Source organism: Macrotis lagotis, chromosome 2 (assembly GCF_037893015.1).
Source record: "Macrotis lagotis isolate mMagLag1 chromosome 2, bilby.v1.9.chrom.fasta, whole genome shotgun sequence".
NCBI lineage: Eukaryota > Metazoa > Chordata > Mammalia > Peramelemorphia > Peramelidae > Macrotis > Macrotis lagotis.
In genome coordinates, this window is record NC_133659.1 from 43,539,484 (window position 1) to 43,558,824 (window position 19,341).

At 35.9% G+C, this 19,341-nt stretch overlaps 1 protein-coding gene across 1 annotated transcript in view; it reads left to right on the forward strand.

The window, feature by feature from the left end:
* COL24A1 (collagen type XXIV alpha 1 chain) overlaps positions 1-19,089 on the forward strand; it is a 380,712-nt gene extending 361,623 nt beyond the window's left edge. Inside the window, exons 54-60 of the mRNA XM_074221770.1 lie at positions 3,276-3,311; positions 3,405-3,431; positions 5,345-5,410; positions 6,100-6,268; positions 9,748-9,857; positions 16,508-16,723; positions 17,890-19,089. Of these exons, the coding sequence (XP_074077871.1) occupies positions 3,276-3,311; positions 3,405-3,431; positions 5,345-5,410; positions 6,100-6,268; positions 9,748-9,857; positions 16,508-16,723; positions 17,890-18,036 (771 nt within the window). The 3' untranslated portion in view covers positions 18,037-19,089. The remainder of the gene's footprint in view (positions 1-3,275; positions 3,312-3,404; positions 3,432-5,344; positions 5,411-6,099; positions 6,269-9,747; positions 9,858-16,507; positions 16,724-17,889) is intronic.
* Positions 19,090-19,341: the final 252 nt, after the last annotated feature.

The window sequence follows — 19,341 nt, forward strand, 5'->3', positions numbered from 1 at the left end:
TGGGGGTGGGATAAGGGAAACATTTCCTTCCTTTCTTTTCTAAGCTGCTAAACTGCTTCTTTAAGAGCCATTCTGCCCCTGTCTTAACATTACACTTCTTTGTTCCTAGAAACTATATTGAAAATTAGTTTTTCAAAACTCTCTCTCCCTTCCACCAAGCTCACTCCTCAGATAAATCTGCCATGTATATATCAAACAATTATTCCCCTTCTTTCTAAAGTATTATAAATTTCTCGATCAGATGTATAACTAAGGACATCAGGTTTTATTCCACGGGGTGGAAATTTTAGAGGGGGTCCTCCTAGTGGATTTGTCCCAGCAGGTGTTTGATTGTCTGGTTTCTTCTGTGGCAGTAGTCTCATCTTAGAAGCACTTCTTTCTCCTTCAGCAGTTGAGAAACCTCATGGTATCTTGGACTCAGTTCCTTCACCCAGTAGTCCCTATCAGGGGATGACTAGCCCCATAACTCATCACTTATTCCTATTGCAAAAAAAAAAAGGAAAAGGAAAAGGAAAAAAAGAAAAAAATTACTAGTTGCATCATTATTGTCAGCAAACTCAATTTTGAAAGATTACAAAATTTCCTGACTACAGCAAAAAACTACTTTTTTGTAACAAGATGAAGCAAAGGACTTTATAAAGAGCAGTAAAACAAAATAAAAAAAGCAAAAGTCGGTCTCATTACCAAAAAATATCTTAGCATCAAAGTGTAATTTGTTCCCATCTTCCAAGGATTCTGGCAAATTCTTTATAAAGGTACATTTGAACCAAATAACAGAAGTAGAAAAAACTCATCAGAAATGATTACAGCAGGAAACAAATAGTGAGATTACCAAAAATCACAGATCCAGACCTTCACTAGAATAATACACACATGCACATGCATATTTAGTCATGTGTTTGCATGTATGTGATCATGTGTGTGTGTGTTTATGTATATCCATTCATGCTCACCTGTTATCCTGTCTTATCTTGATTTGGAAAAATATAATCAGAAGACCCTTCACCTCTCTCTTTGGTTCATCTGTCCCTTCTCACATTTGGCAGTACCTGAAACACCTCAAAAGTTGGCCATTAAATCTTTCCTCTCACTAAACTGGATCTGTTACCCTGAACCATCTAAGAACACAAGCATTTATTCCTCAAAGAATGACCCACACCTCCTTAATTGAAAGCACTTGGATTTACAAGACACCGAATAAAACTGGTTTAATTTAACCCATTATTGATCTAGAAAGAACTTGGACCTAAGAGTCTAGAAAACTCACTGTTTTGTTTTGTTTTGTTTTTTATTTTGGGTTTCCACTTTCACCAGCTATCTATACTGTCTTTGTTATGTCTAGTGGTGCCACCTCTCAAAGGGGAAAGAATTCTGGGTTTGTATAGAATTCAAGAAATACCCCCTTTATTTCCAAACACTTCCAAGGACTTGCACTGTTGGCTTCATTTACTGGTATTGCCCTAAATAGGGCCCCTTTAAGGAACAGGGTCCAAGTTTGCTTCTCCCTAAAAAGATCCCTGTTGTTTATTTACTTCTTAACCAACTTCTCCTCTACTCCTGTGACCATTACTCCATCACTATACTGTTCTGGTTCCTGGTCATACTGGTCTATTCCTTGCCTCTATCTCCCTTTAAAGAGTTTCATCCTCAGTTTTGCTACTTAGACTTCTGGCAACATCAATCTTTCCTGTTGGCACTCCATTGCTCTGTTGCTTTCTTGGTTTGTTTGGTTACTGTCTCTGTTTTCTGGTGTTTAATTTCCTTCCCACAAAATGATGCCAGGACCTCAATAGTTGGAATACAGATCTTTAGAATTAATTAGTCAGGGGGTGGCTAGGTGGCGTAGTGGATAAAGCACTGGCTTTGGAGTCAGGAGTACCTGGGTTCAAATCCGGTCTCAGACACTTGCCTTGGGCAAGCCACTTCACCCCATTGTCTTGCAAAAAACGTAAAAAAATAGAATTAGTCAGGACCAAAGTGTTTCTTGTCTATTTGATATTTTCCTGTTCTAAACCTAACCTCAGAAACATCATTTCAGATTTGGGCTCCCCCTGATTCCTACTGTCTTCTCCCCTAAGATTATCTTCTATAGATCTTGAAGATGGGCTTCCATAGATCTCTACATATTTTGGATACACCTGTTTTTTAGACACATTGCCTCACCCATTAGAATGAACTCCTTCAGGGCAAGGTTTTGACTTTTTTTTCTTTGTATTCTCAGCACCTAGATAGGGTATCCCCTTTTCTCACAGAATCTAGGTAATATGACTATCACTCAGTCAATATTTCCAAAGTAAGTCTTTTAGGGAGCTTCTCTTTATATTTTCTACCATCTTCTGTAATAACAGGGCAAAACCGTGCAAATTATCTCAGATTTTTTCAGAACCTCCAGAAAATTTAAAAATAAAGAGGCTGAGCTTTATTCCCTGACCATGAATAAAGTTGTAACTAGGGACAAGATGACAAAATTTAAAGCAACTTAACAGTACACATACTCATTCAACAGGAGGAAACTACTGAGTGTTATGCCATTAGCAAGAATTGGTTAAAATAGAAAGTTAACAAATGTTGCCTTCCTGACTACTGTCTCTTCCTCCATCTCCCAGGTCATTTTCTCCCTTGTCCACTTCTGTCCCCTCCCTAACAGGGGCTTCCTGAAACATCTGAAATACAAGTCTCTCTTTATAACTCCCCAGGACTCTGTTCTTGGGTCCAAGAGCTCTCCCACCAGTATCCCTTCCCCTCACCAAAAGAACTGATCTTTCGAAGTTCATTTAAAGATGTCTTTGATGCTCTTGCGTTGGGTTCATTTTGGACTGTTGCCTTGTTTGCTAGCCATAGCTCTTGACTTGGTAAAGATTCATGTATCACTAGTGTGTGTGTGTGTGTGTGTGTGTGTGTGTGTGTGTGAGTGAGAGAGAGAGAGAGAGAGAGAGACAGAGACAGACAGACAGACAGAGAGAGAGAGAGAGAGAGAGAGAGAGAGAGAGAGAGAGAGAGAGAGATTGAGAGAGAGAGAGAGAGGGAGTTTAGTTTAATTCTTTAAAGGGAGGGAATGACTTCCTCCCCAAAGTTAGCTGTCCAAATTAAAGGATTTTTGCAATAGAATATAACCTATGGGATAAGACAAGAAACAACTCCTAATTTCAAGCCATTGAATTGATTTTTCAACTCTCTTTTGGTTGCCTACAAAGAAAAAATAATGATTGACTTCTAATATAACTCCCCATGCAAAAAGAACAGTATTCATATTCTGCTTTGTGTCTTTCTTTCAGGGTCCCCAAGGCCCAAGAGGTCATCCTGGGCCACCTGTAAGTTTACCTGCAATTAGACTCACACTTGAAATTCACTCATGTGCTTCTTTTGAAAAGTCTTCTATTAAAAAAATCTCTTCTGTTTTTCAGGGTCCACCAGGAGCACCAGGGCCACGAGTAAGTTTCATATTTTTTTAAAGCACATAAAATAATTTCATATTTAAAAAAACTTTTCTAGTGAACCCTATATCTATGCTCTGGCTTTCTATATACTACCCATATTGTTGTCTTCTCAATATTGTACTGACCTAGAGAAATTATGTCTGTTTAGCACAGTGTTTAGTACTTAGTTGGCACTTAATAAATGTTTCTTCCCTTCCCTTAACCTCTTTCCTTTCCAAGAGAAAATAAGGTTCATCTCAGAAGTGTAACAGTGGAAAGTTTAAGTGTTAAAGTATTTGTAGCAGTGCCTCTTCTACTTGGGAAATTTTTGCACATGTTTTCTTATTCTGTTAGTCAAAGTGAAGAAAAGTTTTTGCTTTGGGCTTTGAAATAAATGAACACATTTGCTTTTACTGTCTTTCATGTGGCAACAAAAGTTCAACTCAAAGAGAGCAGCAATAAGGCCCATGGAATAGACATAAGACTAAGAATTCAGGAACCCTAGATATCTAGTTGCATTTACACTAGTGATTCCCACTGGAGACTGGATCATCCTTCTTGTTCTTTGGTCTGAAGAGTAAGATATAATTTTCACAAATAGACTTCCTTTATGAAAACCCTAACAGCTAAAAGGAAGATAGAAATGTTGCCCCTGGTAACCATTTTTCTATGATCTCTTCCATCATTTTGTTTTGTGTTTGGTTGGGGGCTCTTTTTTGGGGGGGTGCAAAGCAATGGTATTAAGTAACTTTCCCAAAGTCACTCAACTAAGTAATTATTAAGTGTCTGAAGTCACATTTGAACTCAGGTCCTCCTGACTCCAGGGCTGGTGCTCTATCTACTGCACCACCTAGCTGCCCCTCTTCCATCATCTTGTATAGATGCCCTAGATTTGCCCTTATCTCCCCAGTCACATATTAGTCAAGAGGCTTAAATCATTCTGTAGAGACAGATTATCAACTAACCAACACTCCAGCTTGCGATATTACATTGGGATCACCGGAAATGCATTTTTATACCATTCAATCATTTTACAGAGATTCTTAAATAATCAAAAATCAAAGTATCATTTATGTAGTAAAAGTTACCAATAAATTGAGAGAATTACTGAAAGCAGTTTCCATTCTATGGGTTTCCAAGAAGACAAGCAATATGATTGTTCTGAAACCAAGTAAAAGGATTGGTTGACTTGGATGTGTATTAACTTAGGATGTTCTACCAATTCACAGCTCTTTCCTTACCATCTTGGTTTTTCAGTCCATTATAAAAAATAAAAAAAGAATTAAAAAAAAGAATTGCTGAAAGATTTGAGTTGTACTAATGGTTCTGTTGAGTCTCTCTCTCTCTAAAAATATCTTTTATTAAATACAGCAGTAGATTGAATTCTTTCTGTATTATTTCTTTTGGGAGTAATGGCACATTTTCCTACTTACCAAAATTGTTTTTAAGACCACAGAAGTATCAGATTAAACTAGTGTGGTAACTACCTCAGAACAGTATTATTTTATTCTCCTTTCCTTCCAAGATTGCAACTGTTAAAAGTTACTAAACTTATTTATTCTTCACTTTACAATTCATTAAAATGAGACTCATATTTCATTCATCTTCCACTTGAGTAGCTCTTTCCCCCATTTTCACCTAGTGTGGACAAATAGTTTTTCATTTAGGAGCTGTGATTTTTATTTCTACATTAATTAAGAGACCTTGGAGATTTGAGTGAGGGCAATATGTTGTCCTTTTGGAGAGCCAGGCAATGTCTGCTAGAACTGTCGTACCCTAAGCTATAAACCAAACCACCACCCTCTACACCCCCATCAGATAATATGTCTGGTATCCTAGAACAGCAATGCTTTAAGAATTTACAGCCTCCACTTAGAGTAGTCCATGTTGATCTTGTTGCTGATCTGAAACGGTTTTGTTTTATGCAGAAACAAATGGATATCAATGCTGCTATTCAAGCTTTGATTGAATCAAATACTGCACTGCAGATGGAGGTAATATATTTTGCTTTATTTACATTGGCATGCAGAGTATACAAATTATAGAGAGTTATTTTTTAAGAGGCCAAAATGTGGCTTCATCACAAAGATTGTATTTAAAACATATTGAAAAATATGAGCCTGCTTTTTCATGGAAAAAGTTAGTTGCTTCTAACATGATTAAACACAAATGTATACAGAGGATGCTTTTTCAGGAACATTTTTAGAATACAATCTTTACATTGTTAAATGATTTACTATAGAGGAATTTCGAATAAAATGTCAGAAAGAGTTAGCTATTCTCCTAAGAGGAGGATTGGTCATTATTGCTTCTTGGTTTTCTTAATCAAATACTTACCAGACAATAAAAGATCAAAAGAACATACCACAGTAAATATACTACTTTCCCCTCCCTTTTCGATTATTGTCTTAGATTTCTTGAAAATATGCAAAATAACACCTTTGAGAAAGGGGAGAGGGAGGGAGAGGGAGAGAAATGTCATTTCAACCTTTTAATGCAGGTAAATGTTAATAAGACATATCCATGTATTTTTAAATTTTCTTCTACTTTACATTTGTCTCCCATATGATTCTTCCATGCTTTGGACATCTTTCCTGCCGGTCTGTGGTCCATGTTGATCATTGGATTTAATCTTCTGTGATGGCTGCTCCATGCTAATGTGATCATCATGGTGGCTTGGCAGAGCTACCAAAATACTGAAGTGACTTTATTAGACCACAGTACAGAAATATTCAAAACCCTGCACTATCTTAGTAATGTTCTACACAGCATCAAGAACCCTCTAGGCACACGAGATAACCCAGCTCGCATCTGTAAAGATTTGCTTAACTGTGAACGCAAAGTGTCAAATGGTAAGTACATTCAGTTTCATATCATTAAACTTTTTCATTGATTAGTTTGAAATTTGAAATAACCTTTTTCAAAATATTCATTTTTACCCTAGCAGATAGCATTTTCCCCCAGATACTCATACTGGTGAATCAGAGGTATGACAATGAGGAGCTTCACAATCCACCTTCAAAAAAAAACCTACTCTCCTTAGTAGCCACCATATTGAATAGCCTCACTAGCTCAAACTAATTTCTAGAATTCTTGCCACCCACAAATAAAGGAGCATCTTTCTTCTACCTTTGCAGACAAAGAGAGACATACAGAAAATAACTATCTCACACAAAGAGCCAATTAAAAGAAGAATCACATTTTTTATATTTTATATATAATATATAGCATAATTTACACAATGTATGTTAAATACTAATAATAACAAATATTATCATTTTACTTTGAAATAACAATTTTCAGCCTACTAGTTCTACTTCATGCAAATGATAATTGATATGACTTGATCCTTTAAAGTATTCTTCAATTCCGGTCTTTCTTTAAAAAAGAAATCTCAAAGAGGAATCCTATCCTTATCTATGCTAATTTCCACCCTCAGTGTGACAGATGAGGAAAAATCAATCCACCAGTTTCAAGGGGAGCACTGATAAATGTAGTTAGTTCAGGCATCTGGTGGGCAGCCACTGATGAGGTCATCATCCTAGCTATGTCATGTGCAAATCTGCTCTCAATCTGAAACTGGAACACCTACTAATTAATCATTTTGGCCAGAATTGTCAATGGGGCCCAATCTGTCAGTCTGAAACAAATATTTTGACAAATATATTCTGTAGTATGGATTCATTTTCACATTTGTATTTATCAACATATTCCTTCCCAATGTGTGTTGTTATTTGCCTTTATAAAAATACTTCCCAAGAGAGAAAAATGAGTGTGAAGGGCACTGAAGGTAAATTTCCCATTTCCTTTTTCCTAAATTTGACTGACAGTTGAGATTATCTTATAGACTATTTCACAGCCTTCTGGAAGAAGAAGGAGAAATAATGGAAGTGCTTGCCACCAGAAATCTACCAAAAAAATCTTATAGATTATAGTACAGTTTTCTAGATCATTAATGGTATGATGTCATCTAAGAAGGAGGCTTTCATTGAAGTGCCCTGCAGATTGTTGCTTAGTCTTCTATTTTTTAAATCAATAGTTTGAGTAATGACAGAAATAGTATGATAATCAAATTTTCAGATGACACAAAACTAGGAAGAGTAGGCAAAGTTTTTGAGTGGCAAACAGAATTCAAACAAAATAGCCTAGAAAATTGCACCAAATTGATCAGGCAAAATTTAATAGGGATAAATGTAAAGTTCTTCCATGGGTTTCCACAATCAGTTTCATAAGTCCAAAATGGGGGAGGCATGATCAAGAGGTACAAGTGAGAGAGATATGGATATTTTGAGGGACTTTATACTCAATAGGAACCATCCATATGTTGACTAAGAAAATACATTATTATGGTACCTTAAGAGAGGAATGATGTTTCTAACCTCACTGTGCTCCACCTCAGTCACCCTGCATCTGGAGGACTACAGTCCATTCTGGGTGTTACATTGTATGAAGGACATTGATAAGGTAAAGGGTAACCAGAAGAAGGAAACTCAAAGGATAAAGGACTTAGAATTCAGGCCACATGGGATCAGTTGAAAGAACTTAGCAGGTTAAACTTGGAAAAGAGAAACAGAGAATTGTCTTCAAAGATTGGAAGATGTAAAAGAGGTTTTAGACTTGTGCTCCTCTGCTCTAAGAGGACAGAACTGGGGACAATGGATGGAAGTGACAAAAGTTTTATGTAAAGAAAAATCCCCTAACAGAGTAATCCAAAAGTGTAAAGGATTGACTCGGGAAGACATAAGTCCTACTTCATTAATATATTTCTCAAGTATGTTATAGGTGGAATCTGTGTTCGTGTACAGGCTGCACTAGATGAGTAGCCTTACCACTTGCTGTTGTATAGTTGTGTCCTACCCTTTGTGACCTCATGGGTCATAATAGCACACCAACCTGTCCAGAGGGGTTTCTTGACAAAGAGACTGGTGTGATTTACTATCTCCTTCTCTAGTAGATTAAAATAAACAGAGCTTGAATGACTTGCCCGTGTTCATACAGATAGTATCAGAGCCTTGATTTGAACTCAGGTCTTCCAGACTCCAGGTCCAGGGCTCTTTCCACTGACCCACCTCCTTTACCACTAGTTGATGTTACTGTTGTTCAGTCATTTGGTCATATCAAACATGTCATGACCCCATTTGGGGTTTTCTCAGCAAAGATACTGGAAAGCTTTGGCATTTTCTTCTCCAGTTTTTATAAAGAGAGAGGTAAGAGATTTGCCTGATGTCACACAACTAATTGTCTAAGGTCATATTTGAACTCTGCTCTTTCTGACTCCAGGTTGGGTCCTATCCACAGCTCTACCTAGCTGCCCCACCCCACCCTTTTATTTTGACCACTAGTAGATCCTTGACTTCTTTAATCCCATGAAGGTTCTTTCATAGACAGGCAATATAGTGTAGTGAAAAAGTCTGGAGAACCCTCAGGTTGAATTTTAATTCAGACTCTTGTTAGCTAGGCAAATATGGGAAACTCATTAAATTTCTCCTCTTAATTTCTTCATCTTGAAAATAAGAATAATGGCATTTTCATTACCTACTTCATGGTATTGTGAGGAATATGTTTTCTAAACCTTGAGATATTTACAGAATATGAGTTATTTAGTAGTAACTATTATCAACATATTATTAACTGAACTTAAAGAGGAATTATTTATATTTTTTTAGTGATTTACAAAAATAACTTTTTAACCGAAATGTTCTCTCCTTAACTCTTCAGAACATCCTAGAGGTCTTAGTGCAGTTTTAAGCTATTTAATCCTAGATTATTAAAGTTTTAAATATTAAATGAAATGTTGAACTATTGCTCAAACCTGCTCTGGCATATTGAGGACATCCAGAATGATGTCTGGTCTAAAGATGCATCAGTGCAAGACTACATGACTGATTCTACTGGGAGACAGCATGAGATAATGGGAAGAACCTAGGCTTGGAATCAAAAGACCTAGGTCTTAGTGCTGCCTTGGGCAAGCCACTTAACCTCTCTGTGTAGCAGTTTCTCATCAATTAAAATGAGAGTGTTAGTTCTAAGGCTAGTTCTAAGCTCTCTCTATTAACTAAGATCTCATATAAGAAGATGATAGTTTAAAACACTGTTTTCTGATTCTTTATAATGATTTTTCTTCACTCATTTTATTATTAGCACATCCTCTCATTCCAAGATGAAGACATATTTATGAACATTGGAGTTTTGAGAATACAACATGCTTCCCACAAAAAATAAGCCTGCAATATAGTATATTAAAAACATCTTCCAAACAATCTTTAAGAATGTTTCAAATACATTTTAGTTTAACACTTAATTCACTCAGTTTCTTTTTTTCCTTTAACAGGAAAATACTGGATTGATCCAAATCTTGGGTGTCCTTCAGATGCCATTGAGGTTTTCTGTAATTTCAGTGCTGGTGGTCAAACATGCTTATCTCCTGTATCTGTGACAAAGGTATGTCTCTAACTCTGTGACAGATGGCAAGACTTGTTCTCAGGCTTGAACATCCAAATAATATAGATATAATAATGCTTAATTATAAATGAAGATCAAAGTGCTATTATCTCAAAAACATAAGAAATAAAATTATTTGATTTTTAAAAATGTCTAGTCCTGGTAATTCATAAAAACCTTAGTGTATAGTTATGTTTTGTCAAACTCTATTGGTGGTTTTTAATATGGTAATATGTGTGTATATACATTTGTAGATATATTAACATGTATTGTATGTATATAGAGGGTTTTAGTAAATATTTGTGTACACAGTGTGTCTATATACACACACACACACACCCAAGTATGTACATTTGTAAACACAAACATATTTGGGGGGTTTGAGGGGGGGTTAGGGGGTTTTTTGCAAGGCAATGGGCTTTAGTTACTTGCCCAAGGTCACACAGCCAGGTAATTATTAAGTGTCTCAGACTGGATTTGAACTCAGGTCCTACTAACTCCAGGGCCAGTACCTCTATACATTGTGCCACCTAACCACCCCCCCCATATGTATGTTTTTAAAAGTGTATGTTGTCATTTTTGTCACCATTATTGTAATTATTGGCAATTTCCAAGGTGGAAGCCCCTTTGTATTGGAGAGTTTCCTAAAGTCATAAGAGGTTAAATAGCTTTATTATGATCATGCATCCAACATTTCTGAGATAAAACCTGAGTCCATATTCTCCCTACTCCAAGACCAGTTTTTTTATCCATTCTATCATGCCTTTTCCCATAGAGCAGATTATATATATATATATATATATATGTATATGTATATGTATATATATATGTATATGTATATATATATATATATATGAGAGAGCAGTGCCTAATGGAATAAATTTTAATTATGCTAATGTTGTTAGACGAGAAATCTTAACAAAACTTGCTAATATTGAACATTATTTATAAAGTAAAAGACAAAAACTAAGTTTCCCTGGCTATCATTAAAAACTATCTCTTATCTAAGAATTTTTTCCTTCTAGCTATAAATTAATTAATTATCTAAGAGGTATTAGAGATTCTTTATTTTACCTTTGGCCATATATTAAAAATATTTAAGAAGCAAAAAGCTTCATTCTAAACTTAATATGTTTATATTTAATTGAGGAAAAAATCCTGTTTCTCTCTCTCTCTCTCTTATAAATGGATTTTCTAGAACTTCCTATGGTGAAGTATTTGAGTTTCATACTGACAGAGAAATCTTTCTTTGAGAAATATATCATCTCTATATCCTTTTGGCCTGGCCCTTACATAATATACCACGTTCATCTTTAGGGGCCTCTTTCAATAACAGTCTCTTTGGCTTGTTTTCCTTGGAGCATCAGAATTTGGTGTTTCTCCCTCCATAGGGCCCCAAGTAAGCAAACACACTAACAAAATAAAATGGCCAGTTTTTGGTTAGCCTGAAAGAAGAAGTAGAATGAATAGACTCTAGTCTTAGGACCTTGAGGAGCAGGGAAACTCTTCTCCCTTTTCTGGAGAGCATCAAACAACCTTTCATTCTTATGCACTCTGCTTTTGGACCAGTAGTCCTTAAGTAAAAGATTAAGTCTGGGTTGCTCCACAATGCACATACTCTACCCTGCATTTCCTCTTATAACCCATATTTCTATTATCATCCTTTTGTTTTTGTGGAAACTCTTCTGTCCAATTAAATTTCCCCTAAGGATCAATCTCAGTCTCCACTGAATTCTCTACCTCAAAAGTTGCTTTCTAGAGTTCTGATCTCTTCAATTTTATAACTTCTCCTTGACACTCTCCTGTGGAAAGGCTAAGAATTCTAGTGCATGATTTCTGTATTTTCTTTTGTTTTTTGGGGTTTTTTTGGTAAGGCAATGGAGTTAAATGACTTACCCAAGGTCACAAAGCTCAGTAATTATTAAGTGTCTGAGATCAGACTTGAACTCAGGTTCTCCTAATTCCAGGGCTGGTGTTCTATCCACTGAGCCACCTAGCTGCCCCAATTTCTATACTTTCTAAGGTGTAGCTCCATCAGGAAAACAGGGAGCTACACCATAGCAAGTGAAGACATAGAAAATTTGGATTGCATGAAGACCTTAAGAGAATAATCTGCTTGTCCAGGTGGTCTTTACAAGGAACCACTTGCATAATGGTCTTTATTGTTGGCTATAGTGATAAAGCTATGAATTTGTTCAGTACCAGACCAAAACCTGGCCTAGGAAAATTGCATGTTGGGTATGGATATGATGGAACAGAAGAGTATCAAGAGATTTCATATCTTGCCCAGTTAGTCCTCACTTCATAAAAGGAAACTATGACTTATCTGTCTAGGAGTCAGTAAAGGAAAGATATTCTTGGCTCATACACAGCCATACATTTTTGCTTCATGTGAATTAAGACCATTAGTCAAAAGGAAAAAAAAAAGATCAGCCACATATGCAGCCCATCGCTCTCCTTCTCAATTACTAGGAGAACTAGCAGGGGTCTTGCAATACTTTGGGAGTATGCTCCCCTGAGAAATCTTAACAAAACATATATATCCATTATTCACCCAAAAAGCTAAGGTAGAGGGATTCAGGGAATTTGTTGTCTTTTTGGATGGTTTTAAGTCAAAATTTTAAAAAATGGCTTTCTTATTCTTTCCTCTGACTTATTGTATCACCACATCCCTAGAAAGTCTAAGTCGTTGTGAATTGCAGGATGGGGATATAGAGCCCAGTTCCCCAGTCTTCTGAGTAATTTTAACTGCTATGATTCCTTTCTCCTGTCCTGTTTAACTTTTCATTGTTTCCTTGTTGTTCTTCCTTCTCTTTCCACTTTCTTAACCCTCCTTTTCATATTCTTCCCATTGTCCTCTTGTTCCTTCTCTCTCTCCCTCCCTCCCTCCCTCCTTTCCTTCTCCTCCTCTTCCTCCTAAAAATGCAAAGTAATGACCAGACAGAGAGAGGTGTCTTCTCGGGCTTCATAGAATGTTGATCTTAGTCCCACTACTGTAACACCAACTCAAACTATTATTCTTTCTCTAAAAGTGTCATACAAAGATACCAAAACTTATCCTATTTTTCCTCTGTGACAAAAGTCACCAAATCAAAGCTAAGCAAATGTTAGCAGTGCTGCCTTCTGTGGCAGTGATTCCTGCTAGGTATAATCCTGCTCACTGCTTGTCAATAGAAGCATTGTCAAGGGGATCCCACAAATGTGATTTCAACCTTCTTGAAGTGCCTTGTATCTAGCAGATACTCTATATTTTTAATAAAAGACAAAAAGGAATCAGTCCCTGCTTTCAAGGAGTTTACATTTTGCTGGAAGAGGGTTATTGGGCAAAAATACAACCTGTACACAAATAAGGAAATACCAAGAGCAAAGCAAGAAAATAGAGGAGAAGAGGGTCCAGGGCTGAGCTTTGGAATGATTGATGATCTTTAGTGATTTGGTGATCCAGGAAAAGAAACTGAGGGATAATAATCAAAATACACATGGAATTTCTCAGAAAGAATCAAAAGGGAACAATGTCACAGAAACTGAAAGATTATTCTTAAGGAGTGGTGTTGTCAAAAAGTGAGAAAAGCTTCAGAGGAATCAAATACAATAAGGTCTGAGAAAAAGCCATTGGTTTAGCTAAGAATAAGTATAGTGATTCTCTGCTCTTTCTCTCTTCTATACAAGAAAATGTTCATGCAACCTCTGCTTATAAATATTCAAGGAGAGGATGGAGGAATCTACTACCACCTCAGAAACCAACTACATCTAACTCTAAAGATTTTAGAGTACCCTTTTGTGGTTATCATACCCCTATGACATGAAGAAGAGGGCAAAGGAAGTGGAATGGGAAGAAAGAACAATAAAGAAACAAGAGTAGAGTACCCCACTATCATACCTAGGTTCCCCTCTTGTTACCCAACAGTGATTAGTGTCCCAATTCCATTTGACTATTTAACACCAATTAGCTTTTACACAAGAATATTTACAATAAAGATAAAGCAAGAATAGAAGTACAAATATTTTTGCCAATTCCTGGGAAAACACTTTTACTTCTGTCTCTTCAGTTTGAGGAGAGTGCGCTCAACCTTAAGACAGTTTCTATATAGCATTTGCTCCCAAGATGCTCTCTTACAAAACCTATATGATTGATGAATTAAATCAGTCTTCATCTCTACTATTGCTGGGCTGGGTCAGGCAGGTTGCTTTGGATCTAATTCTTCCATCTTTAACTTTCAATAAATCCTAGCATGGACTCCTGTTCCCAGACTTACTATGGTTTATTCACCAGAAATTGTGGAGTATGCAAGGTTGTAGCTCTCTCCAATTTCCTTTAGCTAAAAGAAGGAAGGAACAGACACAACAGAAGCAGAAGCACCATTAGGACTATGAACAGTTGCCTCATCCTCCCCGCCTATTCCCTTACAGTAAATCATAAAATTTGAGAGTTGAGATTTCATCAGATATTTAGTGCACCCCATACAATCAATAACCAATAAGCATTTCTTTAGTGCTTACTAAGTGATAGGAACTATGCTAAGGACTGGAATACAAAGAAAGGTAAAGGACAGTCTCTGCCCTCAGGAAGCTCAGACTCTAATGGGAGGAAACAACAGCATACATACATCCAACAATATGAATAAACTAACTATATGGAATAAATTAGATGATAATCTCAAAGGGAAAGCACTAAACTTAAAGAGGACTGAAAAAGTCCTTTTGAAATAAGGTGGAATGTTCACTGAAATGAAGAAAACCAGAGAGGCCAGGAGGTGGAAAATAAAGAGAAGAGAATCACAGGCATTGAGGATATCCAGGAAAAATGCAATGAGTGTTATTGTAAAATAAATGTTTTTTTTTAAATAGAGTAGGGAGATGGAGTGCATATTTAAGAAATAGAAAAGAGGTCAGAGTCACTGGATTATAGAGTTATGTAGAGGGGAATAAAGTGGGAAAATACTGAGAGATAGGAAGGGGCCAGATTCTGAAGGACTTTAAAACTCAAATGCAAAAGGAATCCCCACTATCATATACTTAACAAATGACTTTCCAACCTCTTCTTTTTCAAGGAAGGGAAACCACCACTTTTGGAGGCAAGTAATTTAGCTATTTAACAGTTTTAATTGTGAAGTCCTTCCTGACTTCAGTCTAACTTTGTCTCTCAACTTCCAATAGGATAATCAGGTGGATAGAGTACAAAGTTGTTTACACACTGTTTCCCCCATTAGACTGTGATCTCCTTGAGGGCAGGGACCTTTCCTTTTACCTTTCCTTATATTCTGGTTCTTGGCAGAGTGTCTAGAATACCCTGACTGTCTCAGTTATCCATCATGGATGAGACTCAGCCTTGTTTCTTGAAACTCATGACCTACCTAGCTAAAATTTTTCTTTGACAACCTCACTCAAATTCCTTTCAGTTGTCTCAAGAATACTTCCTGCCTCCCCTTCAGTCTTCCTTGTACTCAGGTCCAGTCCCACCATTTTCACCAATTTTGTCCACATCTCACTCTTTCAATTAATGTGAACATTCTACTTATGACACTTAGATTTCTTACCTTTCCAACTACCTTATTCTTAAATTGACTCTGTCTTCCCAAGGCCTTAGAATTCTCCTTTTTCTCTTTAATCTTTTTATGTTCTCCTTAATTAAGTCTTTGAACTTTCTTCTCTACAAGCAGAAAGTAAATTCAGGCACAGTATCTGGGTCTGAAGATTGTTCTTCAAAATTTTCTTAATTTCTCTCTCCCAAAATTCAAACTCTGACCAAATTCACTAATCCAAACCCCTTCAACTCACCTAGACAATTTTCTTTTATTATTCTATTCAACTACTTCATTCTCTCTCTCTCTCTCTCTCTCTCTCTCTCTCTCTCTCTCTCTCTCTCTATTTCTCCTATGACCTTCTATACAGTACAAGCCAGAAACCAATTATTGGTAACAAATTTTATGATTTACTGTAAGGGAATAAGTGGGGAGAATGAGGCAACTGTTTATGGTCCTAATGGTGTTTCTGCTTCTGGTGCATCTGTTCTTTCCTTCTTTGAGGTAAAGGAAATTGGAGAGAGCTACAACCTTGTGTACTCCACAATTTGTGGTGAATAAACCATAGGAAGTCTGGGAACAGGAGTCCATTCTAGGATTTATTGAAGGTCAAAGAGGGAAAGATCAGTTTCAGTCAAATTATGGAATCCCAAGCCAGAATGTAAAATATGTATTTGTCTAGGTTATAAAGTCAACTAGAAATGGATATCATTTATTGGTACAATAAGGATCCCTGCAGTGACATATTGACTTTTTATCTGTGTTTTCTTGCATTTTTATTTTTTCTTAACTTTTTTTACAATTATGTTTTAATTTGTTTCTGGAAGATATATAGGATATTGTTGTCCTCATATCTCTGCCTATTTGATGACTGTAGGTCTATTGATTGAAGTAGGAATTAGATTCAAGAAAGGGAAAGTGTTCTTAGAGATTGGTAGAAAATCAGAATTTTGCATATATAAATATAATTACTTGAATGTCAAATAATTCCATTGTGAATTATAACTATTCATTTAATAAAATTCCTAAGATAGATCTTATCTGTCATTTTTATCCCCAATTTGCTACAAGAAACAAATTGTTCCATTGCTATATTTCATAACATCAGTATTATTTTCATGAAATTAGTTGGAGTTTGGAATTGGGAAAGTCCAGATGAACTTCCTTCATTTACTGAGCTCAGAAGCCACCCATATCATCACGATTCATTGTCTAAACACACCGGTATGGACAACTCAAAGGACTAGTGCCCCAGGATTACCCATCAGTTTTAAGGGATGGAATGGCCAAGTCTTTGAAGAAGACACTCCACTTGAACCAAAGGTGCTTACAGATGAATGCAAGGTAAAGAATGGAATGACATTGTTTGAATTATTCAAATTACATTAAAATACAGTCTTTGAAAATAAATATGAATATGAGATGTATTACTTTTAGTTTAATTGTATTGTGACCAAGGGGAATTTTTTTTCTCCAGACTAGTAGAATGAGAATTTAATGAAACTCTTGAATTCAATTCAATTTCATAAATAATAAGTTTTTGCTTTTTTAGGGAACTGTTATGCTTCAGGGAGATGATGGAAAAAATAGCATAGTACTTACCTTCAGTGAGTTTCTACTCCAGTAAGAAAGTATTTCATTCCTGTGTTTTTTCCTCTATTATAACCATAAACTTTTTTATTTAAATATATGGTAAAACATCCTAATAATTAGAACTTAACCAAAAATGGAATGGCTTGCCTTGAAAATAGTAAATACCCCCATTACTAGAGGTCCTCAAACCAATTTTTGACTACCTGTCAAATAAGGATTTAACCAAGAGTCCTTCAATGTCTTGTGATTTATTGAAATGTATATTATAAAATCTGAATTATAAAATCTTTGCCTTATATATTACACAGTTGGTTATGGTGGAAAATATACTGGGCTGAGAATCAGGGTCCTGAATTCTCTCCTAATTCTGCCATGAAAATGAAGTTAACCTTTGGAAAATAGGTTGATCCTTTTCATTCTCTTCCATATTTAATTTCACTCAATTATTATCACAATTTAATAAGTATTTGAGGTCCAGATGAGAGTTTATTAAAGAGAAGAGAGAATGAACAAATGGGAGAAATGTGGAAATGAATGCTTTTTATGTGAAATATGATCAACAAAGTCTATGATTTGGGTGACTTTGGGGCTTCCAAGGGATGGGAAGATTGTGGAATTGCAGTCAGGGAAACTTCAGCTTGAATAAAGAAATATTCCCAAGTAGAAGAATCCTGTGAATGGCTCATGTTGAGGAATGGAGCAACCTCTTCCCCTCTAGTCATCTTTTGATGATCAGTAGGTGAAAATCAGAGCCAGATCTGAGTGTGTGAAGGTGAGAACAAAGAAAACAGTGAAGTTTAGAGCAGCAGAAGATCTGAGTTTTTATTTCATGAATTTAAAGAAGTATCTATCTGCTGTTACTAATTATTAATGAAACAGTTGCATATGAAAACATGTCTCTCTATATGTATTTACAGATTCAAGATGGCAGCTGGCATAAAGCAAAATTCCTTTTTCACACTCAGGACCCTAATCAGCTCCCAGTGATTGAAGTACATAAACTTCCTCATCTCAAAACAGGACAGAAACACTACATTGAAAGCAGTTCTGTGTGCTTTCTCTAAAGATTCTGAATCTGTTCAAGATTCAACCTGATTGATGGCCAGGGAATTGTTGCAAAAGGAAAAAAAAACACACAGATGAAGATCATCATTAAAAAAATATGGAAAAATGTGTGAAACATTGGCTATAACTTAAGAATCTCAGGAAGAAAAAGACTTCCTCCTAAGAAGGAGAAAAGGCATTTTTTTTAAAAAAAAAAAAGGACTATGATATTGATAAATGATATTTAATTTTTTAAGAAATATATACTGATCATTACTTTCTTGTAGAATTCCCTGGGACTTAAATTTATATCTGATTAAGGAATTCTTCAGGGTCTCTTGTGTTTTTAACCTATTTGACAGCACTGTAAAAAGATCCCCTACAGACAGCTGGAGACATAAGTACTATGGAGCAATACTGGCTAATGCTCCCTAATGTGCAATAGCTTCTGTCTGAGAATAAATTAAGCCACCGTTCATTAAGTCTTATTTTCCCCACCACTAAGCTGTATTCTGGTCCCTAGAGGGCATGTACATCTTAGCAAAGGGTACACTACCTCTTATGTGTTGCCTGTTTGTGTTGCACGGTGCTCGTTCAAACCTAAGGTGCTTCTGGCTTTAGTTTCGAGTATTTGGTTCCCATCGTTGTTGTCATTCTTTAAGGCTGCATGTACTGGTTACATCAAGATATGTTTTAATTGTTAGTACTTATTTTAATTTGTTTGGTCACATTTAAGAAAAACGTTATTTATGTGAAATCCTTGTTCTTTAAAAAAAATTTATCACGAATATGGACTAGAGATTAGCACATTGTATCTTGTGCAAGACAGTTTGGGGGAATTTCTTCATTTTGTTTTTATTTTTAAAACCATTGTAAAAATATTTCAGAACAGCTACATACAGTAGTAGGTTTGGGTTTATAGTTTCCGAATTAGAGTTAACTATTTTAAGTACCCATGATCATCTGAGATGATTCTTTGTATATAAGTTTTTGTAACTTTTGGAAGTTGTTAATACAGCATATATTTTGAGTTGCTGCTGTTTTAAATTATAACCACCATAAATATTTTTGCATCCTAGAAATTCCATGTTTTTGTTGCATTCTTTGAGTCTGTTTTACTTTTTTTTCTTAATTCCTTTGGGCCTAAAAGAATTCACCTTTCCAGGCTTCAAAACAGTGTCTCAGAAAAGATGGGCTTTTATTATTCCAATCAGGTTTATGAAGTTCACAATCTTTCCTCATAGTCAGAAAAATGTTCATTTGGAGCAAAAGAAAAAGATCATCCTTTTCTGTACTTGGGAAAATGTGTTCTGATGTTATTAATA